Genomic DNA, 27,470 nt, shown 5'->3' on the forward strand with positions numbered 1-27,470 from the left:
ATCAGAAAATTGCATTTAATAGCTGACATTAAGGCAAAAGGGAGGTTTTCTTATTTTTAAGGTGACGATCTTGTGGTGATGAGGAATGCAATAGCATACATTTCTATTTATCTTGAACATGCTGAAGGAGAATGAGGATCCTAGGTTGTTTAACTCAGCATTCATGTGGCAAATTGGTATTAGATTTCTGATTATAGAGTTACATTTAGGCCGAAGAGATAGAGATCTGCTCTGCTTGCCCACACATCCCTCTCTGAGTTCCATGTATGCCTGAGACAGCAGCATCTGTAGTATGCAACTGCAGAGGATCAACAGGACTTGTACTCCTCCATTAAGAGATTTTATTAAAAAATAAGGTTTCTGCTATTTTAATAATAACAGAGTACTTAACTATAAAAAGTCATGAGCATCTCTGCTACTAGTGCTATTATTGTACCTTCTGTTTCTTTACTGCTAGTGTCATTGCATTAGAGATTTATATTATTTCTTATAATTGCTGTTAAAAAGAAATAGTAGCAGAATGCAAGAACAGTTGGACCACGAGTTAGTGATATCCCTTTCTGGCAGCACAGAAATTTACTACAAGGTTTTTTTTGTGATGAAGTTGTTTTCTTTCTTTACTTTTTTTTTTTTTTTTTTTTTTTTTAAACTTCCAGGTACCATGATCAACAGGATGTTACTAGCAACTTTCTTGGAGCAATGTGGTTGATTTCAATAACTTTTCTATCCATTGGATATGGTGACATGGTACCTAATACATACTGTGGGAAAGGAGTCTGTTTACTCACTGGAATCATGGTGAGTGTTCCTGAATTTATTTGCCAGGTATGACATTAAGTTTGCTGGAAGTAGTCCCAAAACTCTTGGCTGTTGTAACAAAAAGGTTGCAGAGTATATAGGCTTACTTTCACCACTCCCACAGTCTCTCATTCCATATTATGGAACAGAGGGCTTTTGTCCTCTAGAAGTAAAATGAAGAGCTGTGTAATGAAACACAGTGAAACAAATTCCACCCTGATGTAATTTGCAGCTTCAAAATCTCAATAGAGTCTTTCACTAAATGTTACAATGTCACATTTTCTGGATTATCTTTGGATATATGTGATTGCACCACTAATAATAATGAACCTATAGATCTGACATTTGCTTCTTAAATTGTTACTTACAGGCACAGAACAGTGGTGGAGACTAGTGTGCTTAAGCTTTTTGCTTGTGCATAGTTTTCTATGTTATTTCTTATAGTCTTAATACCGTACAGTCCATAGGCTTCCATTGCTCTAAGTGGTTTTATGTAGTGCTGTTTCATTAAGAATTTTTGCTGACCATTGATAAAATGCAGCAACTGTTAGTCCATGCATGTTCAGTACATATTTATTAGATGTACCTCATGTCTAATTTTAGTTTTTGTGTGTTGCACCATTTAGCCAAAGGTGCAGTTTGGCAGGGAGTAGGACAATAAATTACTATGTCATAGAAACTTCTGCATATCTGCAGTAAGTTAGAAGTAATAAAGCTTCTGATCTTGCCACTTCTGTTTGTGTAAAGCTCCTGTGTAAATTTCCCTGTGAGTGAAAAAAAAAAAAAAAAAAAACAGATAGGCATCATAATATATCTGACAGTAATATAAATAAATATGTATGTTTCTGCTTTCTTATCTATTGATCATAAAAGTAATGCAGCTCAAATATCTACCTTCTATTAAACAGGTATATAGGGATTACGGCTGAAAAAAATGATGGCAGAAAATGTCTTCTTTTTAAACAGTGTTTTGGTAAATACGTTATTTATAAAAACATGAGTTATGTGCAAAGAGTAAAATAGTTTAATGTATTCACCTTTATGGAGAAGGACTATTAGTGCATTTTGGTTTTGGTGGCACATGCATGTGTCTCTGAATACATAGTTTCAATTTAGTTGGAAAAAACAGGCTGAAGAGGAATGACTCGGAAGACTTTTCTAAAGATTGTTGGCTAAGCTCGAATCTGCCATCTTCTGGGGTATTTGCCTTTGTTCCTCATTCTCAGAAGGATTTTGATACTAAAGAGGATAAATAGTGCCATAATTTTATTAGGAAAACAGAAGAACATGTAGAACATACAGGGATGTGCAGAAAGGGGACACGACACTGTTATAATGCTTTTCTTCTTCCCAAAAAACATTTAGAAGCAGCAAATGCTTTGGGAAGCAGGTATCAGATCATTATCCCTTCTCATTACCATCTCTGACTAGAACCAGCCAAATTCTGGGTTAATTTGCATTGAATATGCACTCAAAAAATTGTTCAGTACTCTGAAAAAAAGTACAGTAGCAGAAATCTTACAAGTTCCAAATCCTTGCAGAAGTGCAGTAAGAATACCAGTATTGATACAAATCACCTGTGGGTTTCACACTGCTACCAGGTTTATGTTGATGTAAATGACATCAGCATCTGGACTGGTCTTAGAGATTTGATGACTGTGGGCAGCCTGATTTTATTACAATGAGAACAAGGCAAAAATGAAATTACAGAAATACTCTCCAAATTATTTCAAGTGTTACTGTACATGCTGGTGAATGAACCACACAAAAGGTGAAATTATAAGCCATATTTGTCTTATGAATGTCATATTTACTTATCATAGCACCATTTGGCTTCTGGTCTAAAACTGTTTACAGCAGTTGTTTCCATTGTTTTGGAGAAAAGTTTAGAGTACTGGTTTTTCTTTTCTACAGCTGAAACAATAAGATCCCTTTGAAAATTTGGTTTGTAAAAATGTACAGATGATACTCACTTTCATGTCTTTTTTTCTCCCATGATTTAAAAATTCTGCAGCTACCTTGGAAGCACTAAGACTGAACATTCAAACGTATGTACATAGTCAGAATCACGTGATAATGAGTTTGGGATAAATGCCTACAGAGACAACAAAGGGGTGAGGTAGTTAGAGAGTGATGTTAGTCAAAACAGTATGGGAAGTTTTGACCCTTAATTGCATTTCAAAAGACATCAGTAATATGGCTTTGGTAAACTGTCAGCTTTGACAGGAAAATTATGGAGCAAAGGGACAAATTCAGATGTTGAAAATAATGATTTATTTTGGTAAAAGATCTGAAAGATATGCAATATGAAATGGTGAGCATATTAATGGTGTTTAGGCCCAAAGATCTGTTCAAGACCAAAAAGCTCATAGGTTTTAGATATAATTCTTTAAAGACAGCTACTCTTTTGCAACCTGTACAGTGACTAATTCATGTTTATTGTGGAAAAGATAAAATCCTAAAAGAATAGACTTACGAATTTCCATTTGCAGAGGAGTGATTGATAAACTAATTAAAAGATACACCATAATAACTGTGAAGTGAATATGCAAAGTGTGCTTTTTAGAGAAAAAAAAAAAAGTAATTTCTTAGCATCTGAAGTAACATGTTAGACTAGTGCAATCAGTACCTTGGGAGGGCTCCTTTTGTGTCTTGACCCTGTTCACAGGAGAGCCCAGGAGTGCACTGGCTCTCTTCCTACCTTTGTCTCAGGAATAGCTTTCCATGGGATGGAAATTGAACTGCATGGGTGGAACCCTGCATTGGACTCCAGCCAGGGAAGTCAACTTTATGCAGTCTGTCGATAGCACCAAGTTGTGCTAGTTGTTAAAACTGATAGCTATTGCTCTCTTGAGACATTGGTTCAAGTGACATGTTTTAAATTCTGCAAATTCATACCTCCAGAAAACAAGAAAAGCACTTGAGAATCATTAAGAGTAAGCCGGTAAAGAAAGAATTCTAATGTATCAGAATAATTAAGCAAGCAAAAAGAAAACCATGAACCACTTGGCTTTTGAAAAAGAGGGGAAATACTAAAGAATGTGCTCTGCCATATTTAACAATTTAATTTTTGATCTTACAGAGCACATAAACATGTGAATCAATAATGAAAGTATTGAAACAGGGCAATACAGAGTTGGTGGCATGAGTAAATACAGATGCTTTTTATATACTGTCAGGAGAAACTAAACTGGGTAACCCCACTTTGAATTATTTTTTTTCTGATGTAACTTCACTTGGCAGCGATAGTAGACTACGGACCAGGTAGATTGTAAATCCAATAGTGAATATTTCTCCCGCCCTCTCTATGCATCAGATAGACACACAGTTAGTGATGGATGGATGGAAATATGAGTGCCATCTTCTGTATCAGAACTGGGTATGGAAGAGATGGGGAGATCCACACAGTCTTCACTGTGCCATGTAATGCATCTGAATTTTGTCTGTCCACACAGTGGTCGTCAGTGTACACTCCACCAGCCCTCACAGGTCCTGGTCAGCAGGCCGAGCTCAGCTACAGGTGCAGCACTTTTTTCATGCTCCTATTAATGTTAGTGTCATGGCTTATACATGGATAGTGTTTTCACCTGCTGAACTATCTTACAGCATCAGGGCATCAGAAAGGTTTGCGAAATTTTCCTTGCTTTATGAGGAATGTATTGAAGTATATACATTGCAAAAAATGTAAAGAAGGATATTAGAAATTAGTAGAAGTAAAAGTAAGCATGAGAAGCTATGAGAAGATGCATCATAATTGACTATGGGATGGGAATAATGAGAATGAATGAATGAACTATTAAAAATATTTGAAGAAAATGGACTATATTGAATAGCTCCTTGCCTAATATGAGAACAGGGGGTCTGTTTGGCTCCGTTAATAGCCATTGCATTTGGAATAAACAAGTAGAAATACCTCTCCCTGCTACTTATAGTTATTCTATGCAATTCATGTTGCAATTACTGAATAAATTTGTATTTATGGTTAATTTTTACAGATCTTTATGAGCTTTTTGTAGTTATGCAAGATAATATAATAGCGATATATTCTTATGGCTTCAAATATAAGACCTTCTGCAGTGTTTGAGAAGGGCTCTTTTGCTTTTATGTGCAGCATTATATGAGGAGCTAGTGCATTATTGTGTGGTGCAGTTAAGGATTGCCTTCCTGAAGAGCAGTGCCAGCAGCAAAAAGCAGACTTGAGAGAACTAATAGGTCAAACCTATGTTCCTACGATAAAAGGGGTGAGTTGCAATTGTTCAATCACAGGCTGCACAGTGTGGTTGGCTAAAGCTTGAATGAAGATTGTTTTAGATCAAATAAATATCCTATAGGATTTTCCTGTTAACTTCATTGTTGCTGAAATTGCAGCTCAAATGCTCTTATTAAAATGAACACCAGAGAGCACATTAAGCCTATGAAGGATGCAAACATATGTTGAAGGTATTCTTCAAGTTGCATCATAGAGGTGGGTAAGGAAGAGATTTAGGTGTTTTTTTTAGAAAAATTTTAAGTAGCAATTTTTAACTCCTGGATCTGAATTCCACTCATGTAGGTGAGTAATTCTATAACTGCAGTTACCATCGACTGCAGATCTACTTGGGAAGATTCCTAAATAAAAGGAAAGGAAGGTAAACATCAGATTTCTGTGGTAATATTTGAAAAATATTTTATGCATTTTATGCATTATTATATGCAATACATTATTTTGCATTATTTCCTAAAATATTGTGGGATTCTTATGAAACTTTTCTTTACATTGTTTAATTCTGTAATTAGGTGCAGAAACATGGAACTGTTTACAAAACGCAACAATGTATTTTGAGTTATGCTCAGAGCTGCCTTGTGGGTATGATTGAACTGTAGAAGTGACTCAATTTTCTAATAGCAGTAAGCGGATAATAGATTGTATTGCCATTTGAAGGTTTACCTAAACTATTCTGCACCTTTATGAAGAATCTGTATTTTTTTATCATTTCTTGTATCTGTTGGTAAAAGCTCAGAGCAATCAGGCGAACAGCTTTGTCTATGTGAAATGTTGCAGTTTGAAAGCCATAGTGGTAGTGGGAGGGGGGGGGAAGGAGATATCAAATCAGTATTGGATTCACAAACAGCCTGTGGACTGTAGGTCCGATCGCCTTCCTAGGAGCGAATTGAGTTCCCAAATAGCGTGATCAACTATAAGCTCGACTCTGGCAGTATCGGATTCACGAACAGTCTGTCAACTGTAGGTCTGATCGCCTCCCCCCAAACAAGTAGTCGAGTTCACAAACAGTATGATTTATTCAAATGGAACATTTACAAAGCAGGTTTCGGATGTCAGTGCAGGAAATTCTCTACTACAATGTGGGGTTTTTAGCTAGCTCTGATGTACGAATGTGCAATCATCACTCACCCCAGAAGATGGGAGAGGACTCTCAGTCTCGAGTCTCCTCAGCATCCCAACCCGAGGAGAGGGAAGGGGGATCAGCTCGTCAACTGACCCCAGAGTTACGATGGATTCTTCCCACCTCCTTTTCATCCTTAGTTCACCTTTTACACTTTTCTTTACATTCAAGTGGAGCTTGAGTGACTAGAGTCATACTTAATATTGTTATTGATTGATGAAAAAGTTTCTCGCTTTCATTTAAAGGTACAGTCAATCGAAAATCTAGAGCGCATGCTCAGTGAGGGGTGGTCGTACCTTGGAGGCGGGTAACTTTTGGGATGGAGGTGTGGTTTTGACATTAGAATGAGCAAAGTTCAAGCAAAGTTCATCCAAAAAGAATCATTTGCCACCCTTGCTGGCTCAGCACCGGACATGTTATCGTATATCTCCCATTGGACAGCTACTGTGCGGCTTATCAGCAGCCCAGCACAGGGAGTGCAACAGAGTTTGGCCGCGGTGTCTTCACTTCGCTCCATCCTCCGTTACTCCCCTTTGCAGCTGCAAGGAGGGCAGATGATTGTGTTGCCCAGGGAACCGTGGAGGAGCTGAGTCTGTGCATACCAACCATCCTGGAAGTGGCAACTGTGTATCACTCCAAGCAAGCTTTTGTAATGCCAAAGCTTCTGTTAGGCCCTAGTTTTCCTCTCAGTTCCTGCTTTCAAACAATTCTTCCGCAGTCTATGTGAAGCCTACTGGAGGAATTTCAAAAATGTAGAACACAGCTTGTTTTTTACTTCCTGACAGTGCAGGAATATGTGAAAAGCCTTTCTTGCAGATTGGTAGCATTTCAGGTCTACTTCTCAGCTATATGCTAGAATATAATTCATTTTATTGTGAGAATTTGTTAATAAATGTAAGTGACCTCAGGATTCAGAACAGTTTGTATTCATTCCTTCTAACATAATACAATGCAACTGGATGATGTGTCAAGCAGAGCCATACAATGGAGAAGACAGTTAATGATGCTTGAATTCTTAGAGTTGAAGCTAGTAGTAGTTGGGCTAGTCAGAATTTTCTTCAGCTCCTTTATTATTGTTGTTCCAGTACATCAATTTGCCAAAATGGAAATTTTTCTTGGGAACATAGTTACTTCTGGATTGTTTTATGACTATGGCTTGTTGGGATGAAAAATAAAGAAAAGGAAGAACATAAAATTACAAAAATGAAGCTGAATAGCTCCTGAGAGAGAAATAGAGTGTGTGTGAGTGATCGCTCGGGCAGTAGTGGCTAGGGCAGTAAGCTAGACTGCGAAAGAATGGCAGAGACAGTCTTCTGTCTGTGCTTGAGTAAACAAAATCTTCTAGAAGATTTAACCATCTTTTAGAATCAGGAAAAAAAAAAACACTCAGAAGGTCTTAATTTCATCCCCATAGAATAGAGAAGTTTTTGAAATGTCAAAGGACATAGAAACTGTTTCCCTCAGATCTAATTAGGAGTTACAGTTGCATTTCAGCAAGTTCAAAGGCAGTCAGTTACTGACTGAATGAACAGCAGTTCTCCCAAGATATTGTCGTTTACATAAATATGACTGGAGCAGAATTTTGTTTTAGGAGAATTTTTGCTTTGTTTTGAAAAAATGTAATTTGATTTGGTTTAATCTGCAATAGCTTTGGATTTTAATAGAGCAATTGTTTTATACTTTTACAAATTTTCTCATGAAAGTTTTGTATTTACACTTTTGGGGTTGCATGATTTTCTGTGACAGACATTGGATGAGAGCATCATTGGTAGCCTCATCCTGAATTATTAAAACTAATGCTTCCCATCGGCTTTATAGGTTGTTCAGACTGCTAGTTAAGGGAAATCAGATTTCACCTCCTTGTTCAGCAAAGAGGTTTTACATGCCAAGCAGAACAATTTAATCATGGCTGTCACACTCTCCAGTGGGCTTTTCAGCTCTTATGATGATTAAAGGCTTCCTGGGAGCCCGGGCGTGGGGTGCACTCATTTCTTGGGCTTGTCGAAGATGTACAGTTTTACCTACTGAAAAAGATTGGTTTTGTTTTACAAACTATTACTTCTCATGCTGTCCCAGGAGCCTTTCTCATTACTCAACATGCACTACTAAAGAAAAAGAGTTTATTTCATACCTATCACTCACCTGCCAGTACCCCTTACTGCTTATCTGATGTATTATAGATAGAAGTTAAAATATTGCAACCGAATTCTAGCAGACTTACAAACTCCACTAAATACATTAGTAGCCAGGCAAAATATTGAATATATGGACGTATAAATAATGCAAAACTATTTTAGATCACATTTTTTGTTGAGACGATATAGTTGGTGTCCTATTACTCATCCTACTTTGCTTCGATGTTGCAAGATTGCATCTCTCTCCCAGTAAACGACAAATGCAAAACCACACTTATATGATACCATTTCCATAGCCTCTTTCTGTCCCATGGATGGATTCCTCCATCCTCAATTTTTGCATTGCTTATTTTGGAGAGTTTGTTTTGTTTCGTTTTTCCTTTTTTTTTTACTTCAAGCAAGATTTTTTTTTTCATTTCTTTTTTCCTCCCTGGGTAGTCCAATAAATTCACCTTTTAGATGGCCAAATGAGCAGAGTATCTGTGTAAATTCTTACAGGCTTTTTATTTTATGCAGAGCAGCAGGAGGAATGTTGTGCCTTTTCTGGTGCAGAGCTAAATTTCCCACCAGAGCCATGTGTCTGCAAAGCGGACCTTCTCTCTCTCTCTCAGTGGATTCCAAGGGATATGAACAAGAAATGTGGCAGCTGCCTTCTTTCAGCTACAGGCAAGTATAGCAGGACATTTTTGTGACAACTACAGCACTAAAGACTGCACTTCACTTCCAGTCTAGCTAAACCATAGCTGCCAGCAGACTTTCAACAGAGCCACTGATACACTGTATTGCTTCCTTTCTCACCAATAGCACTCTCAATAGTTGCAGAAATTGCTCAATTCATTGCTGTCATGTAAATGCATTTTGTAACCTTACCAAAGAAAGAACCAAGTGGAAATGCAGGAAGACTTTACTTAAAGGAGTGTAAAGTGTCTTGAGTCCCAGGTTTTTAAGCTGCTGACCAAATGTAGCTTTCAGTGTAACTTCTCAGACAGTGCTAACCATTCTTTGTCTAAGCTTTTAAACAAGACAACAAAAAGAATTCCAAAATATAACCTTTAAGTGAAGACTTGCAAACATCTCTCAGGTTATCACTAAAATTGGGCCCGTATGGGAATGATAGGCCCAAGCACTAGACATTGTCCGAGTCTGAACAGTGCAGTCTTGCACTCCTTATGTACATTGTCAGTATGAACCCTCAGTCTGAGCACTTATAAAGTATAAGGAAAGGCATGATCTTCATAGCCTCATCCTCATCAGATAGATACAATTTTAGTCACTCTGGGCAACGGCAGCTTTTTCCCCTCTAGAACAGCTGTTGCATTTGTGCATGGTTACGTCTGCTGCAGTACACCATAATCTAAATTATCTATGATAGCTTTAAATTAGTTAGCTCAAGACTGGCAGACAATGATGATGATGAAAGCTCAGGGAGGGCTGCATCAGAAAAGAGCAGGATAGTGGCCTCTGATGAGACTGATACAGGTATCTCAGCTGATACAGTATATAATGTGTTTCTGGGTAGGTTTCTCAGAGTGGGGGCTGAAGGTGAAAAAGGACGAAGCCAGGTCTAGCGTTATGAAGTATACAGGATAGACCTACCATCTTCATGCATTGTTATTTATATTACTGTAGAGCTTCTGAGCTCTATCTGATCCCATTGAGTCAGGTGTTGTATAAAGACAGGAGAAATATGTAGTCCTAATTCCCAAAAAGCTTACCAACCCCATATAGGAAAGAGAGAGGACCAAGAAGGCCTTATGATACAGTATTAGAGCAAGTGATCATGACACACCACAAATCTAAGTATCATCACTGGTTTGGCTAGGTGTTGTAGTAAGTAAGTAATATACTAAAAAGGGGGGGCGGTATTTGAAAGAAAACAACGTATTAGATTTTTAAGTGTTTTCTAAGTCAAAAGATGTTGTGAAGGGTTTTATATTAAAGTTTTAGAAGTGGGGAATGAATGCTGGCATCATGATCTTATTAGAGCCAGGGTCCAGTGCATCACTATTGATGGGATGGAAGAACCTGAGAGCATAAAATAACCAAAATGAGGGCAAATGTTCTATATTTGATGCCATGGAGAAGAAAGTAAAGAGACACAGAGCAGAGTAACATAGTTAAAAAAAAAAAAAGAGAGGCAAAGAAATTACCAATTGCAGCAAGTCTTTGATTATGGATATGACGGAGATAAATTGCTTTGTCTAAGCAGATGAAAGGGTTGTCTAAGCAGATGAAAGGGTGTTTGCAACAATTCAGAACTAAATGGCAAGATGAGAGTTTTAGATATGTGGATAGATAGGAAAAGCTGCAGTTTATGGGGCCTAAGGGCAAAGTGAATGGTAACACCAAGTAATAGTTTTAAATTTGGGAATGGGAAGTGTGTTTTAGCATTTTTTTCAGTTCCCAAATTCAAAGTATAACTTCTCTTCTTGCTGTTTTGAAATAGTGTAGGCTTGGTGTCAGAAAGCATACGCCTATTGACAAATTCTGTTTTTCCCCCTCAACTTATCTAGTCTTCTGTGTTCATTTTTCTAAGTAACATCAGTCATCATATAGACTTGCATAACTGAAAAAAAAATGTTTAACACGTACCTAAAAGTACATATGTGAATCAAATACCCACAGAACTTTGTTTTCTATTTATTTGTGCTATTTACTTTGGATGATAGACATCAAAGAGCTCACCTAGCAATAGCTTTCATGGGCCATGGTTTAACTGGATGAGCATTTGAACCTATGTCATCATTCCTTGTTAGGAACAGGAGCAGCATCTTTGAAATTGGAGCTGAGAAGAATGTTCTTGTTTACAAACATATCAAAATGTTTTCATGCAGGTTAGCAGATAAGTGGATCAATGGTCAAGGAATGCTCTGTGCAGTATAAATGACTGTAGACCCTTTGCTTCAAGGACATATTGCTCACAAATGCAAGTTTCATATCACCATCAGAGATTTGATGCCACTATGCAGTAAAATCCAAGCCTATGTTTGCTGCTCTGCCCATCTGAAAGTCTGTGTCATGTTTGTTTTCAAACTTTTTTTTTGCCAAGGACTAATATAAACCATTTCATATGAAGCAACAAATAATGTGCATTCAGGGTGAGGTTCATATGCTTCAGTTTCAGCTCATTGCAAATAGAATTCATACACTGCTCAGCTTGCAGGTAGCATGTTGATCTGGAGCATTTCTGAGAAGTTAGTTTGGGCTTTTACTTGGCCCAAATTATTTTAATAAGACAAGGGTTTCTGCTTTCTATAGTATAGATAAATGAAAATACCTGGGTGTAAGAACATGAACTCATTGAATTCATGTTACTGAATTTTATGTGAACAGAGATGTGCCAAAACACAGCGAGTACGATGCTTCCATTTTAAAAATAACAGTACTGCTTGTGTTTCATTGCTGCAGTTCAGGATCATTCTAACTTTATTATTATTTTTAAGAATGCTGAGCTCTTCAGGTGAAACCATATAAAAGCGCAGAGCAATAACATAAAATATTAATTAGAATCATTTACTTTAATTATTATATAATTATTATGTTATTCTGTAAGCTGTTTGTTGTTTAAAGAATAATTTACTGTTCTCTTTTACAGAAAAGTCTGCTGAGTTTTACTGCTCTCTTTTACAAAAATGTTAAAAGAGCCTGTTTTCATATTCTGAGATAATGTCAGAGCCCATGAAGCCAAGAGTGGTAATCTGAATGGAGAATAACTTGCAATTGTAATTTGGTATGCGGAAACTCGCAGGCCATACAGACCATGGTGGTAGTTTCCATAACATGGATAGCTGCATTAGCTATTTTCTTCCTCATTAACTCTTAGTGGGATGTGGGGAAGTGAACAACCTATTGTATCCCCTTTTTGTCTTCATCTCACGATTAGAGAGTAAGCCTCCAACTACATGGGCAGCTACAGCAAAATTATAAGGGACTTATTTTAGGGCTTCCTGAGGACTACTGGGGGATAGAAACTGACAGATCAAAACTAATTGAAGACAATGGGTCCTTGTGAGGGAGCAGATGAATTTAATGACACGATCTATCAGCAGAATGAAATTGGAGACTAATTAACTGGAGGCTTTCACAAAATTCATTGGGTACATCAGGAATTAAGAGGGCAAATCCTGCATTTTTTGAGAACAGTGTGTGAATAAAGGCTTCCAATGAGTTGGTTTGTTTTGGCATCTCTGTGCGTTTTGTAGGGGAATTTGTGCCTGGGAAGTTAGGTTCAATAATGTTCTTCTGTATTTTCTGGAAATAGTAAAGCAGGTATAGAGGAGGAACAGGGCGAGAGTAAATTAATGGGAGAAATATGGAAAGAGTGGAAGAAAGCTTTGTGAATGAAAATGTAGTAAGCTTTGACCAGAGACCTTTTTTCTCTGGGAGAGTAACTGATACAAATGCACTAAGCAGTTAGATTTGGGTGAACCTGAAAGTTAAACACAAATGTAGTATAGTTAATGATATTTTATACTTTTTAAAAACAATCTGTGAATGATGGTTTAAGAAACAATATTAAAACAGTAGAATTTAGGAATGGTGTCAGAGTAAATGGTACCTGGAGCTGCGTGTAATATATGCTCTTTCTAGTTACCTTTCTCATTTTAGCTTCCTTCCCCTTCCGTTAAAATTATTTTAACCTTGCAATGCTAATAAAGGTACTGTCATTTCAAAGGAACTGGCACCTGCTGGCTTTGGCCTGTTATGAACATGCATGACTGTGCATAATATACACACATAATATACACATACACAGCACAAATTAGAAACTTGCAACCTTCTCCATTCAAGTTTTGAAATAATGGTGTTGTGGTTGTGTACTATTTTAAATTGTAATAAGTGATACAGAAAATCTATAGGGAAAAAGATCATTGAAAGCCTCAGAAAACAAGAGGGGAAGTATGCTAAAGTGGTTAAATACTAAATTTATGACAACATTATCTTTAGGCCTTAAAGAAAAACCTAAGAAAGCTTTCTTTTTTTGTGTGCTAAGTACTAATTCAATCTAATTTCTTCTTTAGCAATTGACATACACTGTAATCAATTGTTAAGAACAGCGTATTCTATATTTTTTGCTAATATTCTGGATTTTAAAACTTGTTCTGATAACCTCCTTTGTTTATGCACTAGAAATGGGATGTGTTTGAATTTTAAAATCCTGCAGGATAAAAAAAAAAAAAAAAGAACTTTTAAATGATGCTGCTCACTAATTATTTTGATGCCTTGACAGTTTACTAACCTGCAATTGCTGACTCCTAGTACTCTGAACTGAAAAAGCTGTAGCATGTTCACTATATTTACCAGGGTTGATGAATCACCTGATGCCTGCTGTATTTGTACAGCAAAGGAGAAAAATCCATTAAAAGCTCTGCAAAATGCAGTAGTAACATCTTGGGGGTTTATTTTATTGTTTTCAGGGTGCTGGGTGCACTGCACTGGTGGTAGCTGTGGTTGCAAGGAAGTTGGAACTTACCAAAGCTGAAAAACATGTGCATAATTTCATGATGGACACCCAGCTAACTAAAAGAGTAAGTCCTACTTTATATTCACAACTGAAAAGGAAATGTATGTTAAATTTCTGCATTGGTTTTAAATGATCTTGTGCTCCATTTTCTTACTGAACTTTTTCATACGTGTGATTTGGCAAGGTGACATGTGAAGGAAGTGAATGCCCTGAGATCTCTGAAGTCAAGGGCAGTAGCATGTTCCCTGCAGATTTTGAGGCTTTGCTTAGTCTTTTATAGAGGGTCCGTGCTGCTGGAAGCCAACTCATGTAACCAACAGTTAAAAGCTATGAAACTAAAGACTACTATATTAATCTGACAAACTCTCATACAGCCTGTGAGAAGAATACATAGAATACTTGTGGTAAAATAAAATGACTGATATATTTCAGAACTTCAAGCTATGAAGGACTGTCCTTTATAAAAAGATACGCCTTCTTATAGTTATGAATAATTTCAAGTATTCATAGTTTGTGAGGTAGTCTTTGCAATTGCTTTGTGTACTGAACACAGTAATACAGCACACTGAAAGATGTTTTGTAGATAATATACAAATATTTGAAAGAGATATTAATAAGATCAAAAACTTCAGAAATGATTAACATTTATTAAAACTATTTTTAAAATTTCCTTAAAAGAGATATAACAGTCTTTTGTTTACAAATAAGATTTTGGAAAATGAAAGAACACAGCAAAGGAAGCAATAGAAATTCTGTATCCACGAAAAATAGGTCAGTGTTGAGGAAATGCAAAAATGAGTGGGAGAGCTTGATTAATCTTAGTTATTGAGGAGAACCAATACTGGGAGGAAAGCCTTCACACTCAGAATGGGAACTCACTGGAGCTTGTCCTTACTGATGGGTGGAGAGCCCTGAAGCAGAAAGAGGGCTCCACTCTAGATTGGGAAGGTCAGCTGCGCCAGCAGTGAGTCTCACAATGGTGCTGCATGATGCTGCCTCAGCTCCTCTGGTCAGGACACTCCAGTCTCCACTGGAGCCAATGCTCCTCTCAGGCATGTCAAAACATTGCTCCAGTTTTATTAGCTTCCACATCTCTGTGCTGGTCACCAGGGAAAAGCATACATCTTCCCCAAGCAGTTATAGTGAAGAATACCAAAGATGAGCAGGAAGGCAGTTCTTACACAGGCATAAAGGGTAGGATTTGTGTAACCTACCTTCAAGTGTCTAGTTGAGCTTGCTGCTTTGCACTCTATAATTAAATAAGGTCTAATTGATACTAGGTCACAGAGAACAGTTTGTCCCTTCCTAACAGAGACATATACTTTTGGAAATCCATGCTGGTGGTAGCAAAAAGAAGGTGAATCTTATCTGAGTCAGTTCATGCAATTAGAGTAGGAATCTACTGTAAATTTAGGCATTTGGCCAAACGAATCCCACCACAGGAAGGGATATAGTATAGAGAAGAGTATAGAAACAGGTAGCAAAAATAATCTCACTCATAGATGGTGATTTAGTGGCAGATTTCAAATGTAGCAAACTGCTTTAATTCTTGTCCATGATAACGTAACAAGTTGACATTCAAGATGCTGACAAGAAAACTTTTCAAGTGTGATCTGACAGCTGAGCTGAAAATTTCTCTCAGGGGAGAAAAAGGTTTTGTGAAGATTGGCCAGATTTTGAGAGACTGGTGCTCATTTATGTCTTTTAAAGTTTATCCCATTCAGCTATCATTCATATATAAAGCTAAATATCTGTTTAGTAGGGCATCCAAGTAGTGCTTTGGTAGCTTCAGTACAAAGCAAATGAAAAGCAAAACCAACCCTTTAATTTGGAGATGCCCAGCACAAATCAGTTCCACAAATACTGGGGAGGTTTCCTCACAGCCTGAAGACAGCTCCCACTGAAGTCAAGGCCAAAGTTCTCCAGTGCTTTTACAGGTGCAAGGGGGGAGCTCCTGCTCAGCAGGAACAGCTGCCTGGCATTCCCATAGGGTCTGAGCCAGTACATCAGTTTAGCTCTGACGCTGCAGTGACTGGCATGTTAGAAAGCTAGAGGGAGAAAAAATAGATATGAATAATAAGGACTGTTTGCCTTTATCAGTAACCTAGGATTTGTGCCATTACTCAACATTACATTTAAATTTTCTATTGTTTTCAACTATTCCATAGAATATTGGAGGAAGGAACTAGGGTACTCAACATTTTATAGACCTACTAAAAATAATTGAAAAATTCATGAAATAGAACACTAGCTACATTCATTAATGAGATATTTTTCATCTCCTGTGAGACGGTAAGAAAGAAAACAGAATAAGGAAACAAATGCAGAAAAATAAAATCTGTTTGAACAGTTCTGGATATTTAAGAATATTACATTGATAAGAGAAATGGGAGGTAATAATCATACAACAAGAAGAGAGGAACTTTATGCTCCTAAAAAATACATATAGTTAATTACCATACAAATAATGCATTAATATTCCCTCACTGTAATTTATATTGCCATAAATACCACATGGTCCTAACTCTTTTCAAGCGGGACAAGTAATTCCCAGATGCTAAGAAAGCAGGTCCCAGTATCACTCTTACAAGCAGCTTAGAAATTGCTCAGCAGTCTCTCTGGTCAGACCACTTCTTTCTGGCCTCATTGCTTCAGCTTTCTCATATACCCACTTCCCACAGGCAGAGTCCTAAGGTGCTTTAGAAAGGGTTTACATTAGAATGGATTAGAAAAAAATACATAATGCTATTTTTGTCAGCCTAGTGTTTTTCTTTTATTAAACAGGTGAAAAATGCAGCGGCCAATGTACTCAGGGAAACATGGTTAATTTATAAAAACACAAAGCTGGTTAAAAAGATAGACCATTCAAAAGTAAGGAAACATCAACGCAAATTCTTGCAAGCTATTCATCAGTAAGTATTATTTTGCTTTGGTTTCTTGTCCAGGCATTTCTGTCTTCTCTTTCTCTCCCCCTACTGAGAACTTTGCTCTTGAGTTTGTACTCCTTCTTTCAGAGTAAGAAAAAAAATTAGTGTTGTTGTTTTGTTTTGTTTTTCTTTTTAATAGTAGTGTCTGTTTAGAAAAGAAAGTATGCTGGCTGTGTATGCCCAGCACATGATAAATCGAACTTGTTCACAGTTTTTTTCACAGGTGTTCATAATGTTTTATGAATTGGCTGAGCCACTGTGAGTATGGGTGGATGTTACCACTCAGACTATCCTTTGTTGTTTCTATTTGCTCTACAGGTAAAAAGCTACAAAACACACTAGATGATAGGGAAAAAATGGTTTCATTTGCAGCAAATAATTCCACATATTGCATCATCGCATATCACATATCAGAACATTGTGATAGAACAGCTGTTATGAATATCTATGTTGTGTTTAATGAAAAGCATATACAATAAATCAAGTTTTCAGCTGTGCAGTTCAACAGCAATTAGCTGTTTCTCTCCTCCATATTTTCTTAGTAGTTAAAATCTAAAGTAGATATGTAAGCTATTACCCTTGGCATCAGGTGTAGAGAATGGGAGTATATTCTCGCAACCATTGTATGGCTGTTGGACACTGCTGACATAATTCAGATCAGCTCTTCTCCTCTGCTGAACACCTAAAGGGATTGAAAACAAGCCTGAGAATTGTGACCAACAGCAGGATTAGGCTGATTTCTGGTATGCCAGTCTGTAAGTACTTAGCTAAAATTTATAATATGTATTTGTCATAAAGCTATCTATCTCACCACTAGAGTTGTACAGTGTTTCACTTACTAATTCTTGGGTTATATGGGAAAAAGACCTTTCTTCCTCAGGAACCACAGATTCGTCATAAGGAATGGGCAGGACCCATGCCACTATTTGTGTGTGTTGCAGTTTGATGGGGGGGGACAAATTTGGTAAGAGATGAATCCCCTTGGGTTCCAGCCGATCCTCAAAGGTTAGAGGGACTGGGGGTGGCTGGACTCATCTCTTAATAGAGATACCAAATACTGTGGTAGCTATACGCCCAACTCTGGCAGTATCAGATTCACCAAGTCTGCTGACCGTCAGTCCAATCACCTTCCTAGGAGCAAACTGAGTTCCCGATTAGTGTGATCTACTATAAGCTCAACTCTGGCAGTATCGGATTCACCAACAGTCTGTCGACTGTAGGTCCGATTGCCTTCAAAACAAGTGGTCCGGTTCATGAATAGCACAATTTATTCAAATGCAACATTTGGAAAACAGGCTTTGGATGTCAGTATAGGAAATTCTCTACTACAGTGTGGGGTTCTTAGCTAGTGCCTAGTGTACAAATGCGCAATCATCACTCACCCAGAAGATGGGAGAAGGCTCTCAATCTTGAGGAGTCTCCTCAGGCAGTGTCCTGACCTGAGGGGAGGAAAGGGGTTCAGCCTCTCGACGATCCAGAAGTTATGATGGAATCTTCCCTCTCTCCTCTTCCTTCTTCTTTCATTCCTCTTCCTCCATTCTTACCATCCCATTCTTCCTTCCTAGTTCTTACCCCATTCTTCCTTCCTACCATATCCATCCTTAGTTCGCCTTTTATATATTTTCTTTTACATTTAGGTGGAGCTTGAGTGACTCTAGTCATACTTACTTTCATTATTGATTGGTTTAAGAAGTCTCTCGAGTCAATCGAAAATCTAGAGAGCATGCTCAGTGAGGAGTGGTCATTTCTTGGAAGCGGCTAACTTCTGGGATGGGGTTGTGTATTGGTATTATAATAAGATTAGAATGAGGAAAAGTTTGAGAAAAGCCTATTGGAAGGAACTGATCTACCACCATTGTTGGTCCAGCACCAGACATCTTATCATACTATTTGGCTTATCAGCTGCATGGTACGACCAGGTTGCCACCTCTACAGGGAGTACAACACAGTTTGGCCGCAGTGTCTTCACTCCGCTCCACCCTCCATTCACTCGTCCTCTGCACAGCACCATCAGATTATCCCCTCCGCAGGGAAGCCAACAAAGTTTGGCCATGGTGTCTCCGTTCTGCTCCATTCTTTGTTTACTCTTATTAGTATGTGCTAGGAGGGCAGATTGTGTTGCTGAGGGAATTGTGGAGAGGTAGATCCCACACATACCAACCATCCTGGAAGTGGTAACTGTCTCTTGCCTCAAGCAAGCCTGTGTAATGCCATACCTTCTGTTAGGTTCTAGTTTTCTCTAAGTTCCCCTTTCTCAAGCAATTCTCTCACAATGTGCTCTGTTTGACATGCCCATCTAGTCTGCGGCAGCCATGTATATAGCCTACAAAATATATTTTGTGACATATTGTGGAAATGCAGCTAAATTAATAAAGGTTCAGACAGACCTTTCAGACAGAAGGCATTTTGGCCTGTCTGATTAGCTATGGTGACCCAAATGTTCTTCCTCTGCTGAATTTCTGTCCTCCATTTCCCCTGCACTATCCCTGTCACCATTATCAAGATGATTACCAACCAGCTGAGCCTGATCCATTCTGACATCCTGGTCCATTAACTCTTTCTGTCTCTTCCGCAACCACGGTCGTACCCACTTGGCTGGTACCCAGGTCGCTCTGTCTCCTGCAAGTACACAAGCATAGCCCCGTCCCCACGTAACTAACTCGACCGGACCTTCCCAGATCTGTTTCTGCGGCCAGAAAACTTCTACTTGCACCTTTTTTCCTGAAAGATCATTTCGAGGGTTAAGCCAATTTAAGACATAGCATGCTTTACTGATTAATTCGTAGGGACCCTTCTCCCCCTCTTTTTTCAAAGCAAACAATAATTGTTTTAAATTTTGATGCTGACGCTCAATAATGGCCTGACCACCAGAATTATAAGGGATACCCGTCTGATGGGTTATATCTGCTGTCCCACAAAGCCAACAACTCTTAATTTGGGTATAATTACCAATATGCCTAAGAAGCATGACATATCCATTAAAAGCAGTATCAGCTCCTATAATAGCATTAAAAGCAACATTACCTCCGAAAAGCCACAATATACAGCTAATAATAACAGTAACATTTCTTCCCCCCATGTTGTTCTTCTGCAGGCTCACACTTTCCACAGCTAGGGTACCAGCTGCTTGCCTGCTACGTCTGATGTCTGCGAGTCTGCTTCCAGCCAAGGTCTCACCCATTTTTCTGGCACCCATCTGGTTCCAGTATCTATAACGACACAAGCATACCCTTTTCCCCAGGTTATTAAGTCCAAGGGTCCCGTCCAGTTTCTGCTTTTGCAGCATTTGGTTCATATGTTCCAATATGTCATGGTCCTCAGGATGCAATGGTAGGGTGAAAAAACAATCTTTTAAATCAATTATTAAGATGTCCCAATCATTTTGGAAGGTTCTCTATTTCCATTTCTATTTATGTTTGCATAGCTTCAATTGGTTTCCTCTCTGTCCAAGGATACAAGTCAGAGTACGGTTTCCAGTCCTCCACGGGTGAGGTGGGGGGTGGGCAGGGGAGGTGGGGTGGGGGGGAACGCCGTAGTCTGAGTTATTCCTGGCTTTCCCGCTTTCGAATTCTGCACTTTCTTGTTGTGCTTATTCAGCCCTCTCTGCTGATATATATATTACACAATAAAGATCTAAAGACCACAGACACAAACAGCACAAACACAATTTCCATCCAGTGGCACGACCTCACGTAGCTGTGCACTCCGCTAGTGAGTTCCACTGATTGTCGGCAGGACACTGAGACTGAACATTCTCTCGAGTTGGCAGATTAGAGGGTTGCTGACAGGCTCCTAACTCGGCGGGCGTCCCCGCAGAGACAACGTGGGTCTCAGTGTTAGGAGTCTCACCCCTCCTTTCTCTCTGCACTGTCTGTTTCTGCCCGGTGCATCCTGCCATGTAGGGCCAGTACGTGCCAGCAGGCAGACCGGGGGGCGGACAAACTCCGCCTTCAGTCACATAACCTTCCCTCCTGGTCGCGCAGGTGTGCATACCAGTAAGTGGTCCCAGCCATCAGTCTGAGGGTCCTGCCTTTCTCATCTCCCTCCCTCTCGGGTGTTTGACCTTCAAACTAATTTAGAGGATGTTTGCAGTTAAGTTGGCTACAAGCCCGGTTGAGCAGCCCCCTTCAACTGCTTTCGGAGGAGGTCGGCTCTGAGCCTGGCTGAGCAGCCGCCTCCATGCTCCTTATCGCTCAGCCTGGGCAGGCAAACATCTTCTTTCTCAGGGTCTTGGATTCTATTTTGCACAATAGTTTTATGACTCTACAGACAGCTGAAGCGATGGGAACCGAGGACACCCGGAGGAGAAGATAACGTCTGTTAGCCTATATTTATGCAGACTCTCCTGTGTGTCATCATTTTGCATGAAAGAGAGAAGCAGGAAGGCCAGGTTATCACATTTCTTATTAGTAAATTGAGGATAACAGTCACTGTTTCTCTGTCTCATAGCATTGTTTTAAAGAATTGGTAGCTAAGCTTTAAAGTATGAAATATTCTACAAACCTTCATTACAGTGTCATATTTAGCAAACTTGCAAGATGAACTGGTATTGTGCTCTTGTAGAAATAATTGAGGCAATAACAAGGCCACAAAAGCCGAGGCATTTCTTAGGAAAAAAAAAAAAAAACTATCTTAGCTCAATTCTGACATGTGGCTCAGTTTAAATGACCCAGGTGAGGTGAGGGGGCAAGGATGGCGTGTCCTGCACATCCTTTGCAATAATTGAATCTCTGATTGCAAAGGTTATGCCATAACATTTTAACCTTATTTATTCTGTGTGTGTGTGTGTGTGTGTGTATAAATGCATGCATGTGTGCATATTTAGGCTTATGGGTATGTACAAAGAGGAATCTAAAATAAAAAGTACAGCAGGTTTGATATGCAGCTTTGCATTTCTATTCAAGCACAGAAGAGAGCTTCACAGCTTGTAGTGTTGTTGTGCACCTGCCTTAAAAATTCATTAATCATGTGGCAGGGGAGGGTGGGGTGAAACAGGTGCCATCAAACATTTATTTTTCCCTAGCTGTACCAGCCAAATGTTGAACAGCTGTATTAATAATTCATTTCCCTCCGTCCTTTAGCACTTTGCTTCCCATTCCAAAAAATGTTTTATTAAAAAAAAAAAAAAAAAAAGGTTTTCTCAGTATGCTGAGGAACATGCCATGGATGGAAACATTGCTCTAGCAATCTGCTTTCTTCCATTGGCTGCAGAGTAGCTGGGTGTAATTCGTTTGCTCTCCCTTTGCGTCTTTGAACTTTTCTGAAGGGACCAAGGAAGTCACCACAGCACATGGCTCTCTTCCCTCTTTCTGGATTCTCATTTTTTTTTATTGGTCCTTCTCCCCACTGTTGGATTGGAGACAGGGATGAAAGGAGTGAAGTTTTAGAGCCAGTTTAACATGTTAACATGGCATGTTAACAGTCTCAAAGTCACAGCCATTAAAGGTCTGAGGATATTTCCTGTGACCGTAACTTCATCTGGTCTGGGTCTTTTTTCCTCCTCATGCACAGTAAATAAGGTGAAAGTGATCAGCACTCTAAACAATAGTATTGCATTTTTATGTATTGTATGAATAAGAACATTTAAAGCTGATAGCTAATGGGAACATTTCAACATACTGCAAGTTCCCTTGTCATAAATGCAAGCCCATTAGACTCCACCTGAGGCCATCACTGAGTAGAAGCAATAGCAAGTCCCTAGGATGTCCCACATGCTAAATCAAGCCCGCTGTGCTCATTTGGTTGTTTTAGTGTATTTTACAGTTTGCTTTCTTTTCTTTTTTTTTTTATTTTTATTTCAACAAAATGAAAATAGAGCTCGGAAGTAAGTTGTATGAGCTGTTCCTTTCTAAATTTGAAGAATTTACCACTGCATGCAAAAAAAATAGAGTCTTTATTTGTGAACTTCAATGGTCTGATTGCTGCCAAGGAAACGCGATTGAGAATCATGATCTTTTGCTGTGATAAGTGAAGTTTATAACATCAGAATATTTCATATTTTCTCTTAATGAACTTGAGAACAAAAGTCTGTCAGTTTTCTTGTAATCTGGTTGCTGCAGCTAAAGACTTGCCATTACCTAGAGATATGTTTTTACAGTCTGTGCGAGTTTTGGGCTGGTTGCCATTAGGTACTGTCACACTGGTATCAGTGGGTACTGCTTTTGATAAAAGATTGCTCAAAAGAAGTCAACATACAGACTGGCAAATAGATGATTCAGAGACCTTTAAGAAAAGCAGAAAGTATATATCCTGCAAATTGTTTGAAAGTGCACTCACCAAAACACTAGGATTATCATTCTGGTCAAATAATTACATGCTTACCTCCGAGTAAATAATCTGTCCTCAGGCTCTAATGATACACTGGAGGGTCCTCCATACTTTTTCCTTTAAAATAGCTCCAGCTTGTAGCCTCTGAAAGCACCATTCCTACAAACCACATACACATGTTGCTCTAAAGGAAGCCTTCAGGGGAAGAAAAAATGTGTATGACATTCAGTAATAAGCTTCTGGAATGTCGACTTTAATGTGAACAATTGATTTCTACCTTAACAGAGTTATTTCTACATATTAAGAACATATTCACTGTTCACAACTTATTTTCCTCATGGAGGTTAGCCTAGGTATGAAAGGTGAATGTTTGGTAACTAAAGATCTGAATACAAGATTCCTGAGTTTAGAGCAACTCCCAGAAGGCTTTTATTTATTTAGATAGACAGACAGACACACAGACAGCTAAAATACTGATATGTATATCTACATATATATATATATATACACACACAAAGAAAAACAAACAAAACAACAAAAAATTAATACATTTTTGAAGTTACCAGCCTTCACTTACTTCTCAGAATTTAAATGATAATTTGTATCCATTTTCTTCAATTTAGTTTAATAAAATAAACATCACTGAATAGGACTCCTTTCCCCAATTCTACCTCTAGTTTAAAATAATTTATAGCTCCCTTGGAAATGTCAAGCTATTGTGGACGAACAGATCGGTTGGCTTCCAGGAACCTAAGGAGAATGATCCTGATCCCTCCGAAAGCCTTGGCAGTTTTGTTATTAACTTAAATGGGGTCAGAATTTTATCCCCTATTTATTCAAAATACAGAGAAGATAAAAGGATTTTCCACATATGGGTTATGGTTGAAGCAATTTGAGGCACACAAAGCCACAAAGTGAAGAACTTCTTTATATCTGCCATGACTTACCACACAAGCTGGCAGAAGCATGGAGCTCTTTAGTGCACCACTGCCAGACTTTCAGTTTTTGTTTTACAAGAACAGTTGTATATGCTATTGTGAAGTCACGTTTCCTTTGTAAGATAAACATAATTTTCTAAGTAACACAATAGGTGAGAAATAGGCAGAGTGTGCGTTAGCAACCCACATGCCATAAAATGCTGCCATTATTTTCATTTGAGAGGTAACCACTTGGTTGCCCCTTGAGATATTAGAACACATGGCATTTATCATCCATGTGTTATAAATTCATGTGTTGTTTTTGAAAAATGCTATTTATTGCTCAGAATATCCACTAGAAAAATCATTGAAAGTCTAATTTAATCTCTGTTGGAAAATGTTTAACATACTACTAATTCACTTAAGAGATGAATTGCTTATTTTTGAAAATCACATATAGAAACCCACTCCTATGGAAGTTAATCTGAAAAACAGTTTAATTCAAAAATATGTAGGAAGGTCATGCATATATCTTTCAAAGTACATGCCTAACAAAGGTAAGCAAAGATAAAATATACACTCAATTCTTTCATAATTTTTGAATAGTGCATTGAAAAGTTATGTCTAACATAAGTTTAAAATGTAATCATTTAGATTTGCAAGCTATGTACAGAAAGGTAAGGTAATTAAACATATTGGCAAGTATATTGGTTATTTAGCTGCTGGTCAGATGAAAGTTCTGTTAAATTAGTGAGAACTCACTTATCACTGTATTTCCATCAGGTTCAAATACCTGCTAAGCCAATCCATTTCTGACTGAACAGGACTAATACCTGTATCTAGTCATGTAGGCATGGGAAGATTTGATTGCTACAACATTAACAACAAAAATCCTTTGTTTCTTCCTATATCTACTTGCCACGATACTGAGGCTTTGAGGAATGTTTTGGCTTTCTTTCATGTAGCCTGGATAAACTGTTACCTCCCTTTTTGAATTCAACTTTAACCATAGCAAACAGTAGTCTAAAGGACATCACATTTCCTTGCTCTTTCTTTTTTTTGCGGTGTCAAAGAAGCATGCTTCTCATTGTACTAGACACATGACCAATTCTGATCTTATACAATGTACTTGGGCATTGTCCATGCAATTCTCTTGTCCTTGTAAGTTTTATGCATGTTTTTTAGAAAGCCTTGGATGACTCCAGAGCCACCCACACAGTCTCACTTAAAATTCCACTTTTTAGGTTAAGAAGTGTAAAAATGGAACAAAGGAAACTGAATGATCAAGCCAACACTTTGGTGGACCTGGCAAAGGTTAGTAGGCAATTATTGTTGTTTTGCAATAACATTCATCCTTTCAAAATGAAGAACGTGTAAGTGAATGTTATGCATTACACATGCATATGCATGTGTATGTTATGCATTACACATGCAAATGGTGCATTTTTAAATATGTGAACTTCTAAAAAGGTTTATCTAATTAATTTAGAGTTTGACATTTAAAATGCTACTGAAAATATCAGTGTTACATTTATGTTCAAAAAAATTAGCACCAATAGAAATTTTTGTTGTGAATCGACAAATTATTTCATAAGACTAGATCTTGTTCTAATATTCATATCCCCTTTTGTGAAGTGCAAACCCTTGTAAAGTTGTGTTGCACATTGCAATGTTTGCAAGAACTTTCTAAACCTTTGCTTACATCCTTCTAATTTCAGACTCAAAACATCATGTACGACATGATTTCTGACTTGAAAGAAGCGAAGATTTTGAGAATTGTTACTCTGGAAACTAAACTGGAAACTTTAATTGGTAGCATTCAAGCTCTCCCAGAACTGATTAGCCAGACAATCAGCCAGCAACAGAGAGATTTCCTCGAGTCTCGGATACAAAATTGTGATAAACATGTTGCTTACAGTGCTGAGCGATCACAGTCTTTGTCAAGGAGGAGATCCTCATCTACAGCACCACCAACTTCATCAGAGAGTAGCTAGAAGAGATTGAGCTAACCACAAAATAAAGACTTTTTTGCCATCATATGGTCAATATTTTAGCTTTTATTGTAAAGCCCTATGGTTCTAATCAGTGTTATCTATCTGGGTTCTGATGTCAGAATCCTGAGTGAAAACTATTTTTTTCCCCTCTTCCTCCTCCCAGATGCACAGTGAATGCACCTATTATTACTATATTAGATTGTTCCTCCTGTAATTTCACCAACTTTTTATTCATGCACTTCAAACAAACTTTACTACTACAATATATAATAAAAAGGCTATTTTCTGCACTTATTTCCTTGGTTGCTCAGACTTTAACAGTTAAAAAAAATGATCAAAAGTGCTAATACTAAACCTTTAAGAAACAAAAATCAAGCTTAATTATCACTCAGTATGAAAATTCATTCTTTAAACTTTGCCTGCAGTGGAAGGAGGGGAAAAACATCAATGTTCCTCTAACAATGTGCTGTGTATGTGTAGTCATTTTAAAAGGTCACTGACTGCTTCAGTTACTGAAGTGATTAGTTAAAAATATAATCTATCCTAGAAAATCAGTTATGAAATACACCATGAATTTTTAAATATCTTCTTAAGGCTTTTGTTTAGCATTTCTGTTTAACAATGCATTTGTACACACACTACACACCCACACATCTATAAATTATTTATGCAATGCCCATGGCAAAGGCTTTTTAAAACTATGTGTGCAAAAGGCATGAGTGAATTCCCATTAACTTATTCAGTTGAGTTCCCCCAATCATACCAGGTAAGTATACCCAGAAAGAAGTATCACTTCTAAGGTGGTAGTCTCCCATTAAAACTATCTGGGCTTTGAAAGTCTTAAGTTGGTCCTTTTTCCACTCTTGTCTTTGTGTTTAAAGTTTTTGAAGACAGTTTCAGCACACACAAATGTGTTATGGCAACACAAGATTCTGCATGCATCCTATGTAGGCAATCCTCATGGTCTCTGTGGTCTCTGCTATGCAACCAAGCTTTGTAACACACACTTAATATTTTCAAAAAAAGGTTGGAAAGAAACCTGGCATAGACTGAGTTACACTAGTGGGATATCTGTGGTACTTTACTTTCATGCACAAATAATAGTCTTCTGCTTTCCTCAGAAAGCACATGGTACACATTTATGAAACGATTCCAGATGGCTTTTCTCTTGGTTTCTATTCCAGAGGAGCAACCCTAGGTAAGTGTAAATGCACAGTACATATAATTTGCGCTCATGATTTCTATTTATAAATAGGAAATTATTTTACTTTATAAAATAATTTATAATATTTGCTCTTTTATAAATAGCAAATTATATAAGCCCCTCATTAATTTACATACAGGAGTTACAACTATAGCTAAGTGTAGCCAGTAAGCAGGGGTAAATGCTTCCTAGGAATACTAAGTCTGGCTAAATATAACCAATATGCCTGGTGAAGGAAATGAGGGTTGCTTTATGGAAAGAGTACAAGTTCTGGTCAGCCAAGACAGCCAAGGAGGACAATAACACAAAAGTCAGGCACAACAGAAGAGTTATTCTCAACACCCAATATTCCCCAAACCAAACACATGCCCTTTCATAAT

The 27,470-nt window shown here is 38.0% G+C and overlaps 1 protein-coding gene across 1 annotated transcript; it reads left to right on the top strand.

Moving 5' to 3' along the window:
- The first annotated feature begins 655 nt into the window (after positions 1 to 655).
- Positions 656 to 25,957, top strand: LOC104566751 (small conductance calcium-activated potassium channel protein 2-like). The gene is made up of 5 exons (XM_088520836.1): positions 656 to 798; positions 13,735 to 13,845; positions 16,566 to 16,693; positions 25,137 to 25,206; positions 25,611 to 25,957. Exons 1-5 carry the CDS (start codon positions 700 to 702, stop codon positions 25,884 to 25,886), a joined length of 684 nt encoding a protein of 227 aa, XP_088376962.1. The 5' UTR covers positions 656 to 699; the 3' UTR covers positions 25,887 to 25,957.
- Positions 25,958 to 27,470: the final 1,513 nt, after the last annotated feature.

The sequence above is a fragment of the Tinamus guttatus genome, unplaced genomic scaffold, assembly GCF_059628265.1.
Source record: "Tinamus guttatus ecotype Peru unplaced genomic scaffold, ASM5962826v1 Tinamus_guttatus_pri_ptg000100l, whole genome shotgun sequence".
Taxonomy (NCBI): Eukaryota; Metazoa; Chordata; class Aves; order Tinamiformes; family Tinamidae; genus Tinamus; species Tinamus guttatus.

What these genes read in the sequence shown, in the direction of transcription:
- LOC104566751 (XM_088520836.1), top strand. Translation starts at nt 700, where the DNA reads ATGTGGTTGATTTCAATAACTTTTCTATCCATTGGATATGGTGACATG. An exon ending in GTTTACTCACTGGAATCATG is followed by an intron (nt 799 to 13,734) that starts GTGAGTGTTCCT and finishes TATTGTTTTCAG; the next exon opens with GGTGCTGGGTGCACTGCACT. An exon ending in TTCTTGCAAGCTATTCATCA is followed by an intron (nt 16,694 to 25,136) that starts GTAAGTATTATT and finishes TCCACTTTTTAG; the next exon opens with GTTAAGAAGTGTAAAAATGG.